Source organism: Bos javanicus, chromosome 21, assembly GCF_032452875.1.
Source record: "Bos javanicus breed banteng chromosome 21, ARS-OSU_banteng_1.0, whole genome shotgun sequence".
Classification (NCBI taxonomy): Eukaryota; Metazoa; Chordata; class Mammalia; order Artiodactyla; family Bovidae; genus Bos; species Bos javanicus.
This window is the reverse complement of record NC_083888.1, coordinates 64,472,885-64,488,927: the sequence shown is the minus strand read 5'-3', so window position 1 is coordinate 64,488,927 and position 16,043 is coordinate 64,472,885. Positions and strand designations below refer to the sequence as shown.

The 16,043-nt window shown below is 59.3% G+C and overlaps 1 protein-coding gene across 3 annotated transcripts; it reads left to right on the top strand.

Moving 5' to 3' along the window:
- Positions 1-2,071: 2,071 nt before the first annotated feature.
- SLC25A29 (solute carrier family 25 member 29) lies at positions 2,072-15,397 on the top strand. Of its 3 annotated transcripts, none has more exons than XM_061395329.1 (4): positions 2,072-2,437; positions 7,535-7,578; positions 12,516-12,599; positions 13,319-15,397. In XM_061395329.1, the coding sequence occupies exons 1-4, from the start codon at positions 2,404-2,406 to the stop codon at positions 14,051-14,053; spliced, it is 897 nt and encodes a 298-aa protein (XP_061251313.1). In that variant the 5' UTR covers positions 2,072-2,403; the 3' UTR covers positions 14,054-15,397. The 3 variants fall into 3 exon arrangements, with proteins under 3 accessions (XP_061251313.1, XP_061251310.1, XP_061251311.1); XM_061395327.1 differs by having other exon boundaries at positions 2,392-2,437; positions 10,573-12,599; XM_061395326.1 differs by having other exon boundaries at positions 2,076-2,437; positions 7,535-12,599.
- The last annotated feature ends 646 nt before the right edge of the window (positions 15,398-16,043 follow it).

Sequence of the window (16,043 nt, the reverse complement as noted above, 5' to 3'; positions counted from 1 at the left end):
ACCACTTGCTGGACCTCTGTCCCCAAAGCCAACAAGCCTCAGCCTGAACACTGGCTCCCCCAGTCCAGCCCCTCTCCAAGTCCTCCCTGCAGGGTGCACAGCTCACCGCCTGCCTGAAGTGCAGGATCCAGGATCCATCCCACTGCTACCTCTGCGGATCCCCCGCCTGGATGCCTGCAGGGTCTGCCCAAATGCAGCTTTCCCCAAGGAGCTTTCTAAATACTGAGTGCTCATTGTGTACCAGGCTGCTGGGCTGGCCAAGGACAGGAGTCAGGGCTCATGCAAGCTGCCCCAAGCACAACATTAACTTAAGGCACTTGTGTTCTCTTTGTCTCCTTATTAATCGGTCCATAAGAATTTTCTGACTTACTGCCCTGTTAAGGTTCTTGACTCTCCTTCTCAAACCTCCAAAAACAGATACGGAGGCTGCAGGCATCTGTGCTTTCCCCCTTGAGGCCTCAGCAACCCAGGGACCCCTGTTCCTAGAGGTGAGTCACCTGGATGTAGGTTGTCCAGTTTAATCACTGTGACTTCGAGGCCTCCGGCCAACTCCCACCTGGGTTTTGGGTCTGGGCTTCTCCTAGGGCCCACACCCTTTCCTGGCTCATGAGTCTTGTCAGAGGCTGGTGATATTCAAACCCAGGCCTCCAGACCCCTAGTTCAGGGCCCACCAGCCATCACAAGCACTGGACTAGGAGTCAGCAGACCTGGGTTTGGGTCTCAGATCAATGGATGTTCTCTTTAGATTCTAAGAATAAAAGGAAACCATGCGGAACCATTGGATTTAGAGTGGCCTCTGATCACCACGATAATTAATGCACCGGACAGGTATCCCCTAGTAGCAAGTATATATAATCTTTAAAATCCGTCTGTGAGGTATATATCCATGGTAACCTCATTGTCGATTTCAGAAATAGTAACATGCAAATAAAAGAACTGTGTGATCTGCAACCCGGAAACACAGGACTGTGTGTCCTGATCGCAAGAGCATGAAGGAAGTTGGGCGAAGGCTTGAAGTTGTCATCTGACTCACGGTGAGGGAGAAAGCGCCCGGCCAAACCGAGTCCAAACCGTACAGTCCGGACTTCACGAGGTGCTGGAGAAGGGCAAGTGGGAGTCTCTGACCCGGACGCTCCCCAGGGAGGGGTCCTTGGCCGCGGCCAATCCCAGGGATGGGGGAAAAGCGGACGCGGAGCAGAGTCGGATTCTGCTCTTTCTTAATCCACCCCCACCTCCCGCCGCCCAGCTACCTGCGTAGACCGGAGCCCAGCGCCCTCCCACTTGGCCTTCTCACATACCCTCCCCTCCGCCAGGCGGTCCAGGCCCCGAGGCCTTCCAGAGCCGCGGTTTCGTGACCACACCGCGCCCGATCTGGCCTCTCTCGCCCCGCGGCTCCAGGACGAGTCCAGGAACCTCCCCTTCGCACAGCTTTCCACGGCTCCCCAAGTTTGCACCCCGAGGTCCTGGCCACGCCCTTCGCCCCGAGCGCCGTGGGCCAGGAGGCCGGGAGCCCCAGGCCCACCGGCCGGAGGGCGCACAGACAGGAGGCGTGGGGGTGAAGACTCCCCCGAAGGGGCGTTCCGCCGCTCGAGGAGTGTTACAATTAGTGTTCCAGCCTGCAGGCCTTGGAGGGTCCCGGCGCTCCACCTCCGTTAACCGCGGCGCGTCCCCATTATGCAAGCAAGGACCCTGAGCTTGGGCGGTGGAGTTGGGATCTGAACCAAGGCCCCAAGGATCCCAGGCTTCCGGTCCAGAGCGAGGGCACGCCACCTCCCGCCCCGCTGATCCGCGTCACGCACGCCAGGAAGTTCCCAGGCTGCGCCGGCCCGGGACTCCCCGCAAGCACCGGCCCCACCGTCCCGCCGCGGCGGCGCACGACCGCCTTCCTCTCCGCCCGGGGCGGCGCGGGCGGGCGCACGAAGCGCATTCTTTGTCTGCAGCGCCTCCGCGCCTCCCCCGCCCGCCGGCCGGCTACGTGGCCCCGCCTCGCCCGCACCCTAGGTCAGCCCGGCCAATGAAGCGCCGCGGCGGCGCGCGGGGCCCGGGGCGTTGTCCGCGCCTCGCCCGCCCATTGGCTGAGCTCTGCCCCACGCCCGAACCCCGGCCGGCCGGCCAGAGGGGCGGGACGCGCGGCCCGAGGTGAGGGACCACGGGCGGCGCACGGAAGATCGGAAAGGCCGGCGAGCCGGCCAGCGAGGGACAAGCGCCCGGCAAGGAGTCGCGCGCTGAGCCGCCGCCGCCGCTGCCGCCAGACCCCAGCCTGCGCGGGGCTCCGTGCCAGAAGGCAGCGGCCAGGCCGAGTGCCAGCCCAGCAAAGCACGGAGGGCCCCCGACGGCGACCAGCCCGGCGAGGGGCCAGCGAAGGAGGACCCGGAGGAAGGCGGCTTCACCGGGGACCCGGCAATGGCGCTCGACTTTCTGGCTGGATGCGCTGGGGGTAAGGAAGAGGGCGGGTCCTGCCCGGGCGCGCGCGGGGGCCGGGGACGCCCGGTGCCCAGGGAGGAGGTGTCCGGCCTGGGAGGCCAGCTCACCTGCGACCTCTTGGCCCCGCGGCTTGCCCTGTGGCTGAGATTTCCTCCTGTGTAAGATGGGTTAGCTGTGCTCCTGTTTCACGGGATTCTTGTGAGCGTGAATTGACATCAGGCCCGAAGGGCCCCTAGGGCGCTGTCCACCAAGGCAACTGTCTTTTAAGTCTTTCGCAGCTCGTTCGGACGAGCGATCTGGGGCTCAGGGACATTACCGTGGCTGCCAGAGGACCGCCAGAAGGATGCCCCACCACCCTCCTCGCCGAGGCCAGCGGACGGCGAGGCTCCGAGGCCATCTCCCTCATGCCGTACCCCAGCCTGCGCCGACTCGGAGCAGGGTCCCCTCCCTGGGCACAAGAAGTTTGAAACTGGCTCCACCCCGTTTCCCGCATCCGTGTGGGTGGGCTGGGGCCGGGGGCCACCGGACGACCCCCTAGTGAGATGGCTTAAAAGGCGTGGGCCTGATCCCTGGCGCCTAGTCACGCCTTGGCGTCCCGCCCCCTTCATGCGCGGTTCTTCTGGGGAACAGACTGGGGGCGAGGTGGGGGCGGGGAGCCGTGAAAGTGAAAGTCGCTCCGTTGCGTCCGACTATTGGCAACCCCATGGCCTATACAGTCCATGGGATTCTCCAGACCAGAACACTGGAGTGGGTAGCCATTCCCTTCTCCAGGGGATCTTCCCAACCCAGGGATCGAACCCAGGTCTCCCACATTGCAGGAGGATTGTTTACCAGCTGAGCCACCAGGGAAGCCCCTGGGAACGGGCAGAGTAGGCTTGAATCGTCGCAGGATCTACGTCTTGGGCTCACGCGTGCATGTCCCCGATGTGGGGCACCTTCCCTGAGGCCGGGCTGCCCCACAGCGCTGAGGCCCTGTGTGTCCCCCCACCCCACCCCCGCGGACCTTGAGTCCGCGTTCTGTCTGGGCTGGCTGTGGCCTGTCCGTGGGCATCCGGCACTGGCACTTCCCTCTTTGGCCTTTAGTGTCTCTGTTTTTTCTTGTAGAGTTAATTTATTCAACAGGTATTCTCTGGGAGCCAGGTTTAGCTGTCAGGGACTCAGCAGGAAGAGGAGTGTGGAGAGCAGCCTTAGGCACATAAACCTGTGTTAGCTTCCTGTGAGGCTGATGCAGAAGGGAGTGTGCTGGGAAGTGACCCAGACGCTTACCCAATCAGGCCTCCAGGCCCCAGGGCTTTCCGTCAGGTTTCTTTCAAGCCCAGTGCCAGAGGAGACAGGAGGGGCCGACCTCGATGGACCAAGCTGTCGGTTTCCCCCTGTCCATTCCCCTCTCTGCTGTTCCCGCCGCCCCGCGGCCCCCACCCCCCACCCCCGCCACCTCCAGGGACCTCCCCTTGTGTCCTGCCACCAGGCCGTGGGCTCCTCCGGGGTGGGGGGTGGGCAGACCCTTCTCTACCCCTCCCCCAGTGGGCGCTCAGTCCCAGGGCCAAGGCCCCTTTGCAGCTTCTTGAGGAGTGTGGGTTCTTCCCCCAGAGAAGCAGGATTCCTTCTGTATTCACACAGGTGTGCTGGGAGCCGTGGGGTTTGGGGCGGGAACACTCTTGGTAAAGTCAGACCCATCCCTCCAGACACACACAGTCAAGTCACCCTGGGCTCTTGCTCACCAGGGCCCCTGCCCATCCTCACCACGCCCAGCCGGGAGAGATCCTGGCCGCGTCCTGGGTTGGCGAGCAGAAGGTACTCCACGGCCGCCACACCTGTGGTCCTACCTGGGCCCAGGTGAACGCCTGGGGCTAGAGGTGCCTGTGCTTCCCCCGTGGTGTGAACGGAGATGGGCGAGGGTAGAAGGGACCCTCTCTCCTGGTGTTACTTGACCCAGGAGAAACCTAGGCCCTGAAAAGTGCAAGGGGGCAGCCAGGCTCGTCCCTTCCCCCAGGCTCAAGGCGCTAGGGACAGTGACCTGACTGTCCCAGGCTCAGCTTTCAGAGCAGAGGGGCCGTCCAGGAACCATGTCCGGGTGGCACCCCGAGCCTGGGCCCCAGAGGTTGTCTGGTTTCCTTGGGTTTGAGTGGCTCTTCATTCAGAGTCCCGGGAGGAAGAGGGTAGATCCCTTCTGATTGGCTGCGTGTGAACCACGTGTCCAACCTCCCCCTCTGGGAGGCGGGGTGGGGCCTTGATTGACAGCAGCCCTGAGGCCTTGCAGGGGACTGGGTTAGAAGGGTCTCAGTACCGACTTCCACTCCCCCAAGAACTAGAATTTCAAATTCAGAAAATTCAAAACATGAAATGAAAACGGGGGTGGGTCTCAAACGATCAAAACAAAGTGTGTCTTGAAGACCAGAAACCCAAAGGTGGAAGAGCTGAGGGAAAAGACAGGCTGGGGTATGTTTTCACCCACCTGTGAATGTCAGGGGTTCCAGAAGGAGGAAGAGGTCTGGAGGTGATGAGTAGGATGAATAAATAATAGTGGAAATTTTCTCTGATCAGAAGTCTGCTGCGTGAAAGGGCTGAGGGCGTACCAGCCAGAGTTCTTTAAAGAAAAAAAGACACACCCTTGGTATCTCCTGGTGATATTCCCAAAATCTACAGATAAAAATCTCAGTGGCTCTCTGATAGAATAAATAAATTATTGACAAAGGTGAACAGACACGCTGCCCGCGGATGTCTCATCTGTGGTGCTGGAAACCAGAAGATTCGTGGCTGTGGCCAGAGTTAATGGCCTGGGCTCAGTCCTCCCGAGAGCTCAGGACTGTCTTTCCTGATGGCATTAAAGAAGCAGGTTTTGCAGATGAGCGGGAGTTCAGATGTCTTACATCTGAGGGTCGTAATCAAGAGAGGCTCCAGGGATGCGAGTAGAGACCCCAAGATGGAATAGCCCTGGGTCTCGTGGGTTTTGAAGGTGAAGGTCAGTGGAAGATGGGCAGGGTGGGAACGTGCTTGGGGGTAAGGTGGGGAAGTAGGGTGAGAGAAGGCCTCCTACTCTCACCCTGTGGCGGGGCGGTGATAGTTCTTAACCCTGTTTCTACACGTGGGTTCCCTGATAGCTCAGTTGGTAAAGAATCTGCCTGCAATGCAGGAGACACTGGTTCAGTTCCTGGGTTGGGAAGATCCCCTGAAGAAGGGAAAGGCTACCCACTCTAGTATTCTGGCCTGGAAAATTCCATGGACTGTATAGTCCGCGGGGTCATAAAGAGTCGGACATGACTGAGCGACTTTCACTTTTAAGGTCTGAAGCATTAAACAAGGTGAAGAGGACATTATATAAGGATTAAAAATACAATATGTGAAGAAGCATAAAAACTCCTATTTACTTGTGGACATCCACTAACGCTGGTAACCAGCTCTGATGGGGAGCAGGAGAGATGAGTGGTTAAGGAGGGCTCCAGGCTCAGAAGGTTTCGGTCCAGATCTCGGCTCCACTACTTACTGTGTGGTGTGGACATACATCACTTTTCTGTGCCTCAGTTTCCTCATCTGTAAAATGGGCTAATGGTCCTTTATTTACATAAGAGGGAGGGTTGGTACACATACAAAGCTAAGAATGGTAACCAGCAGGTAGAAACGTGACTGTGACTCAATGAATATTAGCCTGTTTAATTGCTCTATTATACATTGAAATATAGCAATAAATACAGTAATAAATCACCAGTGCAATGGACATGAACTTGGGCAAACTTCGGGAGATGGTGAGGGACAGGGAAGCCTGGCGTGCTGCAGTCCATGGGGTCACAAAGAGTCGGATACGTCTGGGTGACTGAACAACAACTTAGCAATAAAAGCAGTGCTGTAAGACGCACACGCGTGAAGTTCCAGGGAGGACAGCATGCGAGTCAGTCGGGCAGTTTCCTGACCTCTCTGAGCCTCACTGTCCTTCCGTGAAGTGCCTAACAAGACTGCCTGATTCACAGGGATGTTGTAGCCCACACAGCACACAGGACGCTGACAGGTGCTCGTGAGCCATTCGGGGTGGCAGGGGCGGCGGGGCTTGTCCTTTTTTGGGAGGGTGAATCTTTACAGGTCTAGACTGATACATAACCAAGCGAACAGGGTCACAGGCTGCCACCACGGGCACAGCGTGGCTCCCGTGCAGGGCAGGGGAGCGGTCAGCCGGCAGCCGCGATGCCTCATGTCCGGGCCAGCACTCTGGGACCGGGGGCAGCCCTGGGGAAGTTTAACTCTCAATCCTGTACAAGTGCGGACAGTAAGGCTCAGACGCTGAGTCCTATGTGGGCTCAGCCAGCTGGTAAATGACAGAGGGAAGACTGAAAGCTGGGTAAGGGGCTGACCCCAAATCCAGAACCCCTGGAGCGCCTGACCACGCCAGGCATTTGGAGTGATGGGAACACCTGAGAAATGGCATTGACAGCCTCTCAGGGGGCACCTTCTCTCTCTTTTTTTAACTTTTTATTTTATATTGGAGCATAGCTGATTAACAGTGTTGTGAGAGTATCACATGGACAGTGAAGGGACTCAGCCATACATATCCATGTACCCATTCTCCCCCAGACCCCCTCCCATCCAGGCTGCCACGTAACGTTGAGCAGAGTTCCCTGTGCTCTACAGGCGGTCCTTGTTGGTCATCCATTTTCAATACAGCAGTGTGTGCACACGTCCATCCCAAACGCCCTAACCATCCCTTCCGCTCACCCTTCCCTCCGGCAACCCTAAGAGCATTCTCTAAGTCTGTGAGTCTGTTTTGTAAGGAAGTTTATTTGTATCATTTCCTTTTGGATTCCACACATAGGGGAAGTCATGCAGTATTTCTCCTTCTCTGTCTGACTTACTTCACTCAGTTGACGCTCTCTAGGTCCTTCCACGTTGCTGCGCCAAGGGGCACCTTCTGTTGTCCCCTCCCACGGGCAGCCGGGCGGAGAGAGTCACCAGCTTTGAGTCTGACAGATCCTGGCTTGACCTTGGGACGGCCACCCTCCCCTCGCTCCACCCAAAGGATCAAGGGGCTCCCGGGATGTGGCAGGCACATCCTTGCTGGACCCAGGCCCCACATGGTGGTTTCTGAGGCGTCTGGGTCACAGGCTGTCCTTTCTCCCCCCAGGTGTGGCAGGCGTGCTGGTGGGACACCCGTTTGACACGGTCAAGGTGAGTCTCATCGCCGTTTTATCCTCAGGCCATGGTGGAGGCGCAGACATTGGAGGGAGGCTTGCAGGGTTGGGGCGGCGGGATACCCCTTTCTGGTGACCATCTCAGGAGCCCCTCAAGGTCCTCCCACAGGTCAGAAGGTAGAATCAGGCTTCTCCCTGATGCCCAGGTGAGCAGCGGCCTGTCCAGCAGGCCGTCCCGGCCTTTTCTCCCGGTCTGTCCCTCCATCTCCCAGCTGGGGCTAAACTTGGAGGTCCATCCTGACACTTGATGGAGGGACTGCCCAGACGTGGGGGCATCCACCCCGTCCTCACCCAGAACACCTCCAGAATGCTTCCTGCAGGCAAGGATTCAGAGAGAATTGTAGAGAAATCACACATCAGCCTTTCCCGTGACTGCGATCCCCGCAGAGTGGTGGGCCTCGAGGCTGACACATTGCCTGGGCATTTCCCGGGGGGCTGCAGAGTACAGCTCTGGGGAGGCGCCCTACTCCCCCCTCCGCGAGCCCATTCCTCCGCACGGTGTCGGGTCCCGGGTTCCCCGACGCCTCAATGGAAACCAAGAGTTCCGGAGTTCCGGATTCCCGGTTAGAAACTCCCAAATAAGATCTGCCCTCTGTTGTTGGGGGTTTTATCCTTAAACTAGCCAAGTCAGGCCCCTTCCTTGCGGGCTTCCCTGGGAGCCCAGTGAACCGCAAGCAGTGGGCCCTAGGCCAGACCCTGTAGCCCGCTGAACCCTGAACTTGGCTCCTCTTCTTCAGGGGCGAGGGTGGAGCAAAGACAAGGACGTCACCCTTGTGTAGGCAGGTTTGAGAGACCCCCGTCTCCTCCTTTTTCAGGAACCCAGGTGTCCCTGGGCTGATAACAGGTCCTGTGAAGTAGGGCTGCGTTTCCTCCAGCACAGGCCCCAAGCACTGTGCTCTGACCTTGGAAAGGTCTGTGCCAGAACTCCCTGGTGGCCCAGTGGTTAGGACTCTGCGCTTTCACTGCTGTGGGCTGGGGCCCCATCCCTGATCGGGAACTAAGATCCCCCAAGCCATTCCAAAAACAAAAAGAGGTCTCTCTCTGGGCCTTGCGCAGCTAGCTTCAGGCCCCCTGGCAGCCCACCTGCCGGTCACTTTACCTCCGGGCCAACTGTTCTTCCTGCACAGTGAGGGGCTGGCGAGATTTCCTAAAGCCTTTGGGCCCGGCACTCAGCAGTGTAGTTTGTGCTGGATTGAACTGTTAGTTCCAAAGGGCATGCGATTCCTTCCATCCCAGAAGGCAAGGCCTGGCTTTCTTGCCATGCAGCGGCCCCCGAGTCCCTCCAGGGCTGGCCACCCCTCTGCCCAGCTGACCACCCCACGGCACCTGCCCAAGGGCCAGAGCAGCCCAGGATGGCCCTGCAGGGTCCACATTACACTGTGCTTCTGCACTGCGGTCCTGTGCTGTGCGTGCCTCTCAAAGCTGCATCTAGCCAAGAAGTGTCTCTGATTCACTTCCTCTGCCCAGCTCTGCAGAGGCTTCTTGGGGTGCCCGTCCCACCCCAGGTCAGTCCCTCCAGGCTGCGGACCACTTTGTTCGGGTGCCTCCAGCTCCCTCTGAGCTCCTGAGCTATGGCCAGCGCCCCAGGGGTAGCCTGAGCTCAGGAACCTGTCCACCGCTGGGTTCCTGCCCTGCCCCACCTTACCTGGCACCTGGAGGTGGTCTTTGAGGAAATCCATTTGTAACTGTTTTTGTTTTTCCCACTGTGGCCAACCAGCATCACCTCTGCGCAAACCTATCTTTAAAAAGCCAAGCCTTTTATTCCGAAGGGGGAAAAAACCCCACCCCTCGCAAGTCCCCACTGTCACCCAAGCTTGTGACCCTTCTTGTCCACTGCCCCCCGCCACGCGCTCAGACACTGTGACCTTGTTCTGATTGGACGTTGGTTTAATTTAATGCCAATGGCTTTTTTTTTTTCCTGGCTGTTGTCCATTGTAAAAGTTAAGCATTCTTGGGACTTCCCCGGTGGTCTGGTGGCTAAGCTTCTAGCGCAAGGGGCCTGGGTTTGCTCCCTGGTCGGGGAACTAGACCCACGTGCCACAACTAAGACCTGGCACAGCCAAATAAATAAATATCAAAAAAAAATAATAATAATGAGCATTCTCAGTCAAAGAAAACTGGAAAACGCTGGGTTTTTTTTAATGTGTTCTAATTAAAACACATACATACACACTTTTTTTGATTCGCTTTCTATTACAAAAGTAATGTAGGGTGTAAAAGAATGTTCACCATAACAAACACATATAAACAAAACAAAAACAAAACTAGTCCTTTATGTAGCCTTTCCCCCCAACCCTTGTTAATGGTTTCTACCAGAAAACAGACATGCACACAGGCCCATATATATTCCTGGTTTTTGGCAAAAATGGGATTTACCTGCCAGCTCTGCAAGTGGTCCTACCGCTGAAGCGGACCACTGGGGAAGTCCCAAGAATGCTAAACTACACGCCTGGGAGGAGAAACAAGGCGCCCCTCACCAGAAACCCCCTTCCCCTCCTAACACCTCCGCCCTCCCCTCTTCTAGGCGGCCAGCTCCCTAACTCTCATCCACGGTCCAGTTTTCCCTGTTTATAAACCTCGTGAACTTGGACCCGGGCTTCCAAGTGCATGAGGGGACGCCACGCGGCAGTGCCATCCGCACATCTCATGACTGCCACCTTGGCAGTGTGTCCTCCCAGGTCCTTGGAACTGAAATTTGAGTCCAAAACGTGGTTCACCTCTGTGGCGCCCAGAACCGCAGCCACTGCCCTTGGGCACAGCGCCTTCACGTGTGTTTCTCTGGGCAGGTTGTCTCCTGTCCCGTGGATGCCACTATGGCAGTCACCAGGGGCGCCTGAGCCCTCTCTCACCAGGGAGCAGCCGGCCCCAGGTGGGCGGGGGCGGGGAGGCTGGGGGCTGGCCTCGGGGTCCCGGGCCTGGATGTGATGTTGAAATTTTGTGTTGCTTTAACTGCCTTTACTTTCTGAGCTAGGGGCTGTCTCCGTCCATAGCAAAATGTAACTTTGTTGTAGATGAGCGTAAGCCTCATCCCGGAGAGCTCTAGTAAGTACAGACCAGGGGAACCCAACGCTTCTCTTCTTTGTCCAAACCAGGCCCTGGGCCTGGACCCCGCCCCACCACCCCCACCCACCAGACTGCCCTCCCAGACTGGCAGGGGCAGGGAGGGTATGAAATGAGCTTGGGTCCAAGCACAGGTCCCGGGGTGGGGGCCCTGGGGGCTGGTTGAGAAAAAGTAGCCCCGTCTCGATCAGGGGTTCTTTGTGCAGGGTCTCCCAGCCCTGGGGGGGAAGCTGGGAGCCTCCTGGGGTTGGTGTGTAAATGACCAACTTTTCCAGGGGTGGGTCCATCAATCTTCCAATGAGATCCTGCTACCCCCAAGTGTTAAAAACCTCAACTCTAGATTCTGTAAGGCTCGGGCCACATTTTACCCCACACTCCCAGATGGCGGTGCCCATCCCAGCCCCTGGGGGTCAGACACAAAGGGGAGATCCCCTGCAGCCTCTTGTGGGACCCGAGCTGGCCCAAGCCTGGGCATGAAACCAAGTCCAGCCTGCTAAGATGTCACCAGGGTGTCTGAAAGTCTGAGCCACGGAGGGCAGGGCCCAGCTCCGCTTCACATCATCTCTGCTGACACGGCCTCCTTGGTGCCAGTGTCAGGGGCCACAGGAGGAAAAGCCAGTCCTCCAGAGACCACCAGCCGTCGAAGGGGAAGTGGGAAACCTCCCATCACAGAAGCAACCCAAGGCAGAGCTCATGGTGTTGAGATGCCCTTGGTGTTCTTGAGTGGCTGTGCTTTTCTACTCCGAGCTGGCAGCCAGGGTGAGGAGGGGTGCTGGGGTGGGCAGCGGCCTCTCAGAGCGGTGGTCGCCAGCGTTGAGGTCCCCGTGTGCAGACATGAGATTTCTTTTTTGCTTACAACACATTTTTTTTTCTGTAAGTGCATTCGCCAGCACCCTCAACCCCACCCTGGCCTCGACCAACACAGCCACTCATGTCCCTGGAGAGGACAGCCTTGACCGAGTTGCAGGATCTCTCTGAGCCTCAGCCTTCCCATCTTTGAAACAGGAGTGACCCCAACCCCACCTTGGCCAGTGATCACGTTGGAGCCCCTCTCCACTGCCCCGCACAGAGGGGCGCTCACACCACGGCCAGGGCTGTAGTGGGGTCATGTCTGAGTCAGAGCTGAGCCTGGGGCTGAACCTAGCTCACCCGCCTCCCCCAGACACAGGAAGAAAGGATGCTCCCGCTCTGACCCTGGGGAATGAGTATCAAGGACTGAGATAAGCTCTCTGTGGACAAAGACTGCTTTCACAGCGAGGCTCTGGGCCGTTGGGGTCTGAGGGCCCCCGAGCTGCAGACGTGGTCACAAGGAGGCGGCCAGCAGCTCTCCAGTCGCTGCTTTACTAACTCATGACCACTGCCCTCCCTAGGGGCCACCGGCAGAAACCAAGGGGAAGGCCCGCAAGGACAAGGCTCCTCGCTGATAGCACCCCATGGGCATTCCCAGCCCCGACTCGGAGAGCGCGTGGTGGGGTGTTAAGCCTGGACACCCCTTGGGCATCGGCCAGGACTTGCTTCTGGGATGGTGGGAGGTCTTGGGAGATGCCTTAGGCCCCACTGTCAGTACCTTGTGTGGAGATAGTGAACAGGGGTCTTGAGGACCCCCACCCCTCTGCAGCTGGCTGTCTCTGTGACTGTTTGTCCACGGACAGCCCTCCCTAAAAATGGCACAGACACCCAGCCTCCCTCCCTGGGATTCCAAAAGCCACAGAAAGCTCCCTGGCTTCCTGCCTCATGGGTCCAACCTCAGGCCTCCTGGCGAGAGTCTCCCCGGGGGTTCTGCGTGCCGGCCCCAGAGAGCTGGGCACTCTGACTCCACGCGGCCACCTCACTTACCCTGGGCCCTCCTTCCAGGTGCGGCTTCAGGTCCAGAGTGTGGAGAAGCCCCAGTACCGAGGGACCTTGCACTGCTTCCAGGCCATCATCAAGCAGGAGAGCGTGAGTGCCTGGGGGCCATGGGGGTGGGGTGGGACGCCGGCCTCAGCCTTGCCTCTGCGGTGGTGCAGGCCTGGACCACAGAGGCTTCCCTGACAGCTCAGTTGGTAAAGAATCCATCTGCAATGCTGGAAGCCCCAGTTTGATCCCCAATTTGATCAGGAAGATCCACTGGAGAAGGGAAAGGCTACACATTCCAGTGTTCTTGGGCTTCCCTGGTGGCTCAGCTGGTAAAGAATCCACCTGCAATGCGGGAGACCTGGGTTTGATCCCTGAGTCAGGAAGATCCTCTGGAGAAGGGAAAGGCTACCCACTCTAGTATTCCGGCCTGGAGAATTCCATGGACAGAACAGTCCATGGGGTCGAAAAGAGTGGGACACGCCTGAGCCACCTTCACTTTCACTTTCTCTCACTGGCCCACAGGAGGTGGAGCAGGGCACCCCGCCTCTGCGACGCTGTGGTCCCTGGGCCACAGAGCTGGGAGAGGAGGCGGTGGGCAACTCCGGGGCACATCCAGACTTTGGGAACAGGAGGGTGGGCGTGCCCGGGCCTCTCAGATTGAGGACCTGGGTTCTGATCAAATTCTGCTTGGTCCTCATGAGCAGCTGAGGTGGGCCGAGGCAGCCGCCACCTGCATGGAGGGTCCTGGGTGGAGGTGGGCTTGGGCAGCTCTATAGACTCCAAGCGGGAGCGCACCTGACGCCTCTCCGTGCGCCCCGCAGGTGCTGGGCCTGTACCGAGGCCTGGGGTCGCCGCTCCTGGGGTTGACCTTCATCAACGCGCTGGTGTTCGGCGTGCAGGGCAACACCCTGCGGGCGCTGGGCCGGGACTCGCCACTGAACCAGTTCCTGGCGGGCGCGGCGGCCGGGGCCATCCAGTGCGTCATCTGCTGCCCCATGGAGCTGGCCAAGACGCGGCTGCAACTGCAGGAGGCGGGCCCAGCGCGCACCTACCGCGGGCCCCTGGACTGCCTGGCGCAGATCTACCGGCAGGAGGGCCTGCGCGGCGTCAACCGGGGCATGGTGTCCACGCTGCTGCGCGAGACGCCCAGCTTTGGCGTCTACTTCCTCACCTACGACGTGCTGACGCGCGCGCTGGGCTGCGAGCCGGGCGACCGCCTGCTGGTGCCCAAGCTGCTGCTGGCGGGCGGCACGTCCGGCATCGCGTCCTGGCTCTCCACCTACCCTGTGGACGTGGTTAAGTCGCGGCTGCAGGCCGATGGGCTGCAGGGCGCGCCGCGCTACCGAGGCATCGTCGACTGCGTGCAGCAGAGCTACCGCGACGAGGGCTGGCGCGTGTTCACGCGGGGGCTGGCCTCCACGCTGCTGCGCGCCTTCCCAGTCAACGCCGCCACCTTCGCCACCGTCACCGTGGTGCTCAGCTACGCCCGCGGCGAGGAGGCCCGGCTGGAGGGCGATGCTGGGTCCGCCGCCCTGGCCCAGCCCTCCAGCCTGTGATGCCCCCGCCCCACCTTCCCCGGGGCGGCTTTTCCAAAATGCAGCCCAGACTGTTCCAGAACTGTAAGTGGCTCCCGCGCCGATCGCCCTGCCCCAGACACCTGAGACCCCATGGACTGTGGGCTCAGTCAGACCTGGGTTGAATCCGCTCCTCGGCTGTGTGGGCCTTGGCCGCAGTATTTGACCTCTTGGTTTTCTCCACTGCAAAATGCGGAGCCTGTTCCCCCTGTTGTACCGTCAGGAAGCTCAGAGATGCTGCCTGTGGGGCACCCAGCCTGTCACTGTTACTGGCTTCTGGACTCTTCCAGAAGCCCAGCCAACACTCCAACCCTTCCCTGGGATCCTGGCCACACCTCCCAGGGGGAGGGTCTCTGAAGACCCACCAATGGGCTTGCCAGTGATTCATTAATTCTGAACTCCTCCACCTGGCAGAGCTCCAGGGACACTTCTGGGCCACCTGTCCAGTCTGCGTTAGGGACAGAGGGGCAGCTCGAGGCCTTCTGGGGTCCCAGAACCAAACCCTCTGCCAGCACACCCCAGCCTCTCCAAGCTGCAAGGCTGGGAATACCCCTACTCCTTCCACTCCCGTTGGAAGGTAATCTGGGGACCACTAAGAAGCCATGGAACCTTCTGGAGGTTCTACATTAGCTTAGGAGCTGGGGTGGCGGGGCAGGCACAGATCAGTGGAAGGGGAGATCTCTGCAGTTAAACAGAGACATGGCAAGGGGGAGTCTTTCCACTCTCTGGGCCTCAGGCTGCCCATCTGTAAAATGGGAACATGACTCAGCTGATGTCTTCGGCTCAGGCCCACTGCCAGCAGCCGGGGTTCCCCAAGGTTTGCAGAGGGGTCGGCAGGGAGAACCCTGTGGGATCCCTGAGCCCTGTGGGAAATGGTGTCTTTCCCAGGCAGTCAGTCTCAATGCTCTGTGTTCCCATGAGTCCAAGCGGGGCCTGTAAATGGACACAGGTCTGACCAGTTTGGGCCCCTCCAGGCCAAAGGGCATCTGCACCCACATGACCGGGGCCGTCACTAGAAGCCAGCCGGTGGTGTGAGCTCCGGCAGCCTGGGTACAGCTGGCACATCGTGGCCGTGAGACCGGACAGGGAAGTGAGTGCTTTCGCACAAGTTGGAGGTGACTGCATCCTCCACGGCGACTGGAGTTGACTGGCCCTACTCCCGGGAGGCGGGCTGTGCTCAAGGAAGCCAGGATGACCCTCCCCCCACCCCCACCCCCATGTGGCTCAAGGAAGCCAGGATGACCCTCCCCCAACCCCCCCACCCCCACGTGGCATCATCGTTGTACAGAAACCTCCAAGGGAATAAAGTGCTCTTTGTTTTTTTAAGAGAGTGAGGTTTCATTTGTGTATCACAGAAGAACGGGGTTCACCCCTACCCCCTCGCTGGAGTCAGAGGGGCCAGTTTGGTGGTTGGCCTGACCTAGGCCAGAGACAGGGCACCTCCAGACCCTCAGTTTCCTCATCTACAAAATGGGGCTAATGGAGGCGTGAGGGGCGGACTGAGCGAAGCCCACAGACGTGCTGCGTGCAGCCTCGGCCAGGCAGCGAGCGCGTCTCTGTGTCTCTTGTGACCCAGGGAGGGGAGGCCCAGTCCCTGCCCAGTTGGAGAGTAGGCAGGGCAGGCCCTGTGTGCCTTGAGCTCTCTGGAAGGACTGAGGTGGGAGGGCTTCGGGTACCCTAGCTGAGGCCAGAATCTGGAGGAGGATGGACTTGTCCTTCTGAGCTTGGACCTAGACCAACCTAAGGATCCCTGAGGGCTTCCTGAAGGAGGCCTCGCATGCCAGAGGGGTGTCTTCCTGTCCGCCCACGCCCACCTCTGCTCAGCCTCCCGGGTTCAATCTGGGCCACCCTGGGTCTCCACAGCTCTGAGCCTGGAGATTCCTTCCAACTGCTGAGCCAAAAACCTCTGCCCCCCCGGCAAAGGAGAGAAGACAGCTGGAGAGAGAGGCCCAGCTTCCCCCCAGGAGCGCTC

What these genes read in the sequence shown, in the direction of transcription:
- SLC25A29 (XM_061395326.1), top strand. Translation starts at nt 12,396, where the DNA reads ATGGGTCCAACCTCAGGCCTCCTGGCGAGAGTCTCCCCGGGGGTTCTG. An exon ending in CCATCATCAAGCAGGAGAGC is followed by an intron (nt 12,600 to 13,318) that starts GTGAGTGCCTGG and finishes TGCGCCCCGCAG; the next exon opens with GTGCTGGGCCTGTACCGAGG.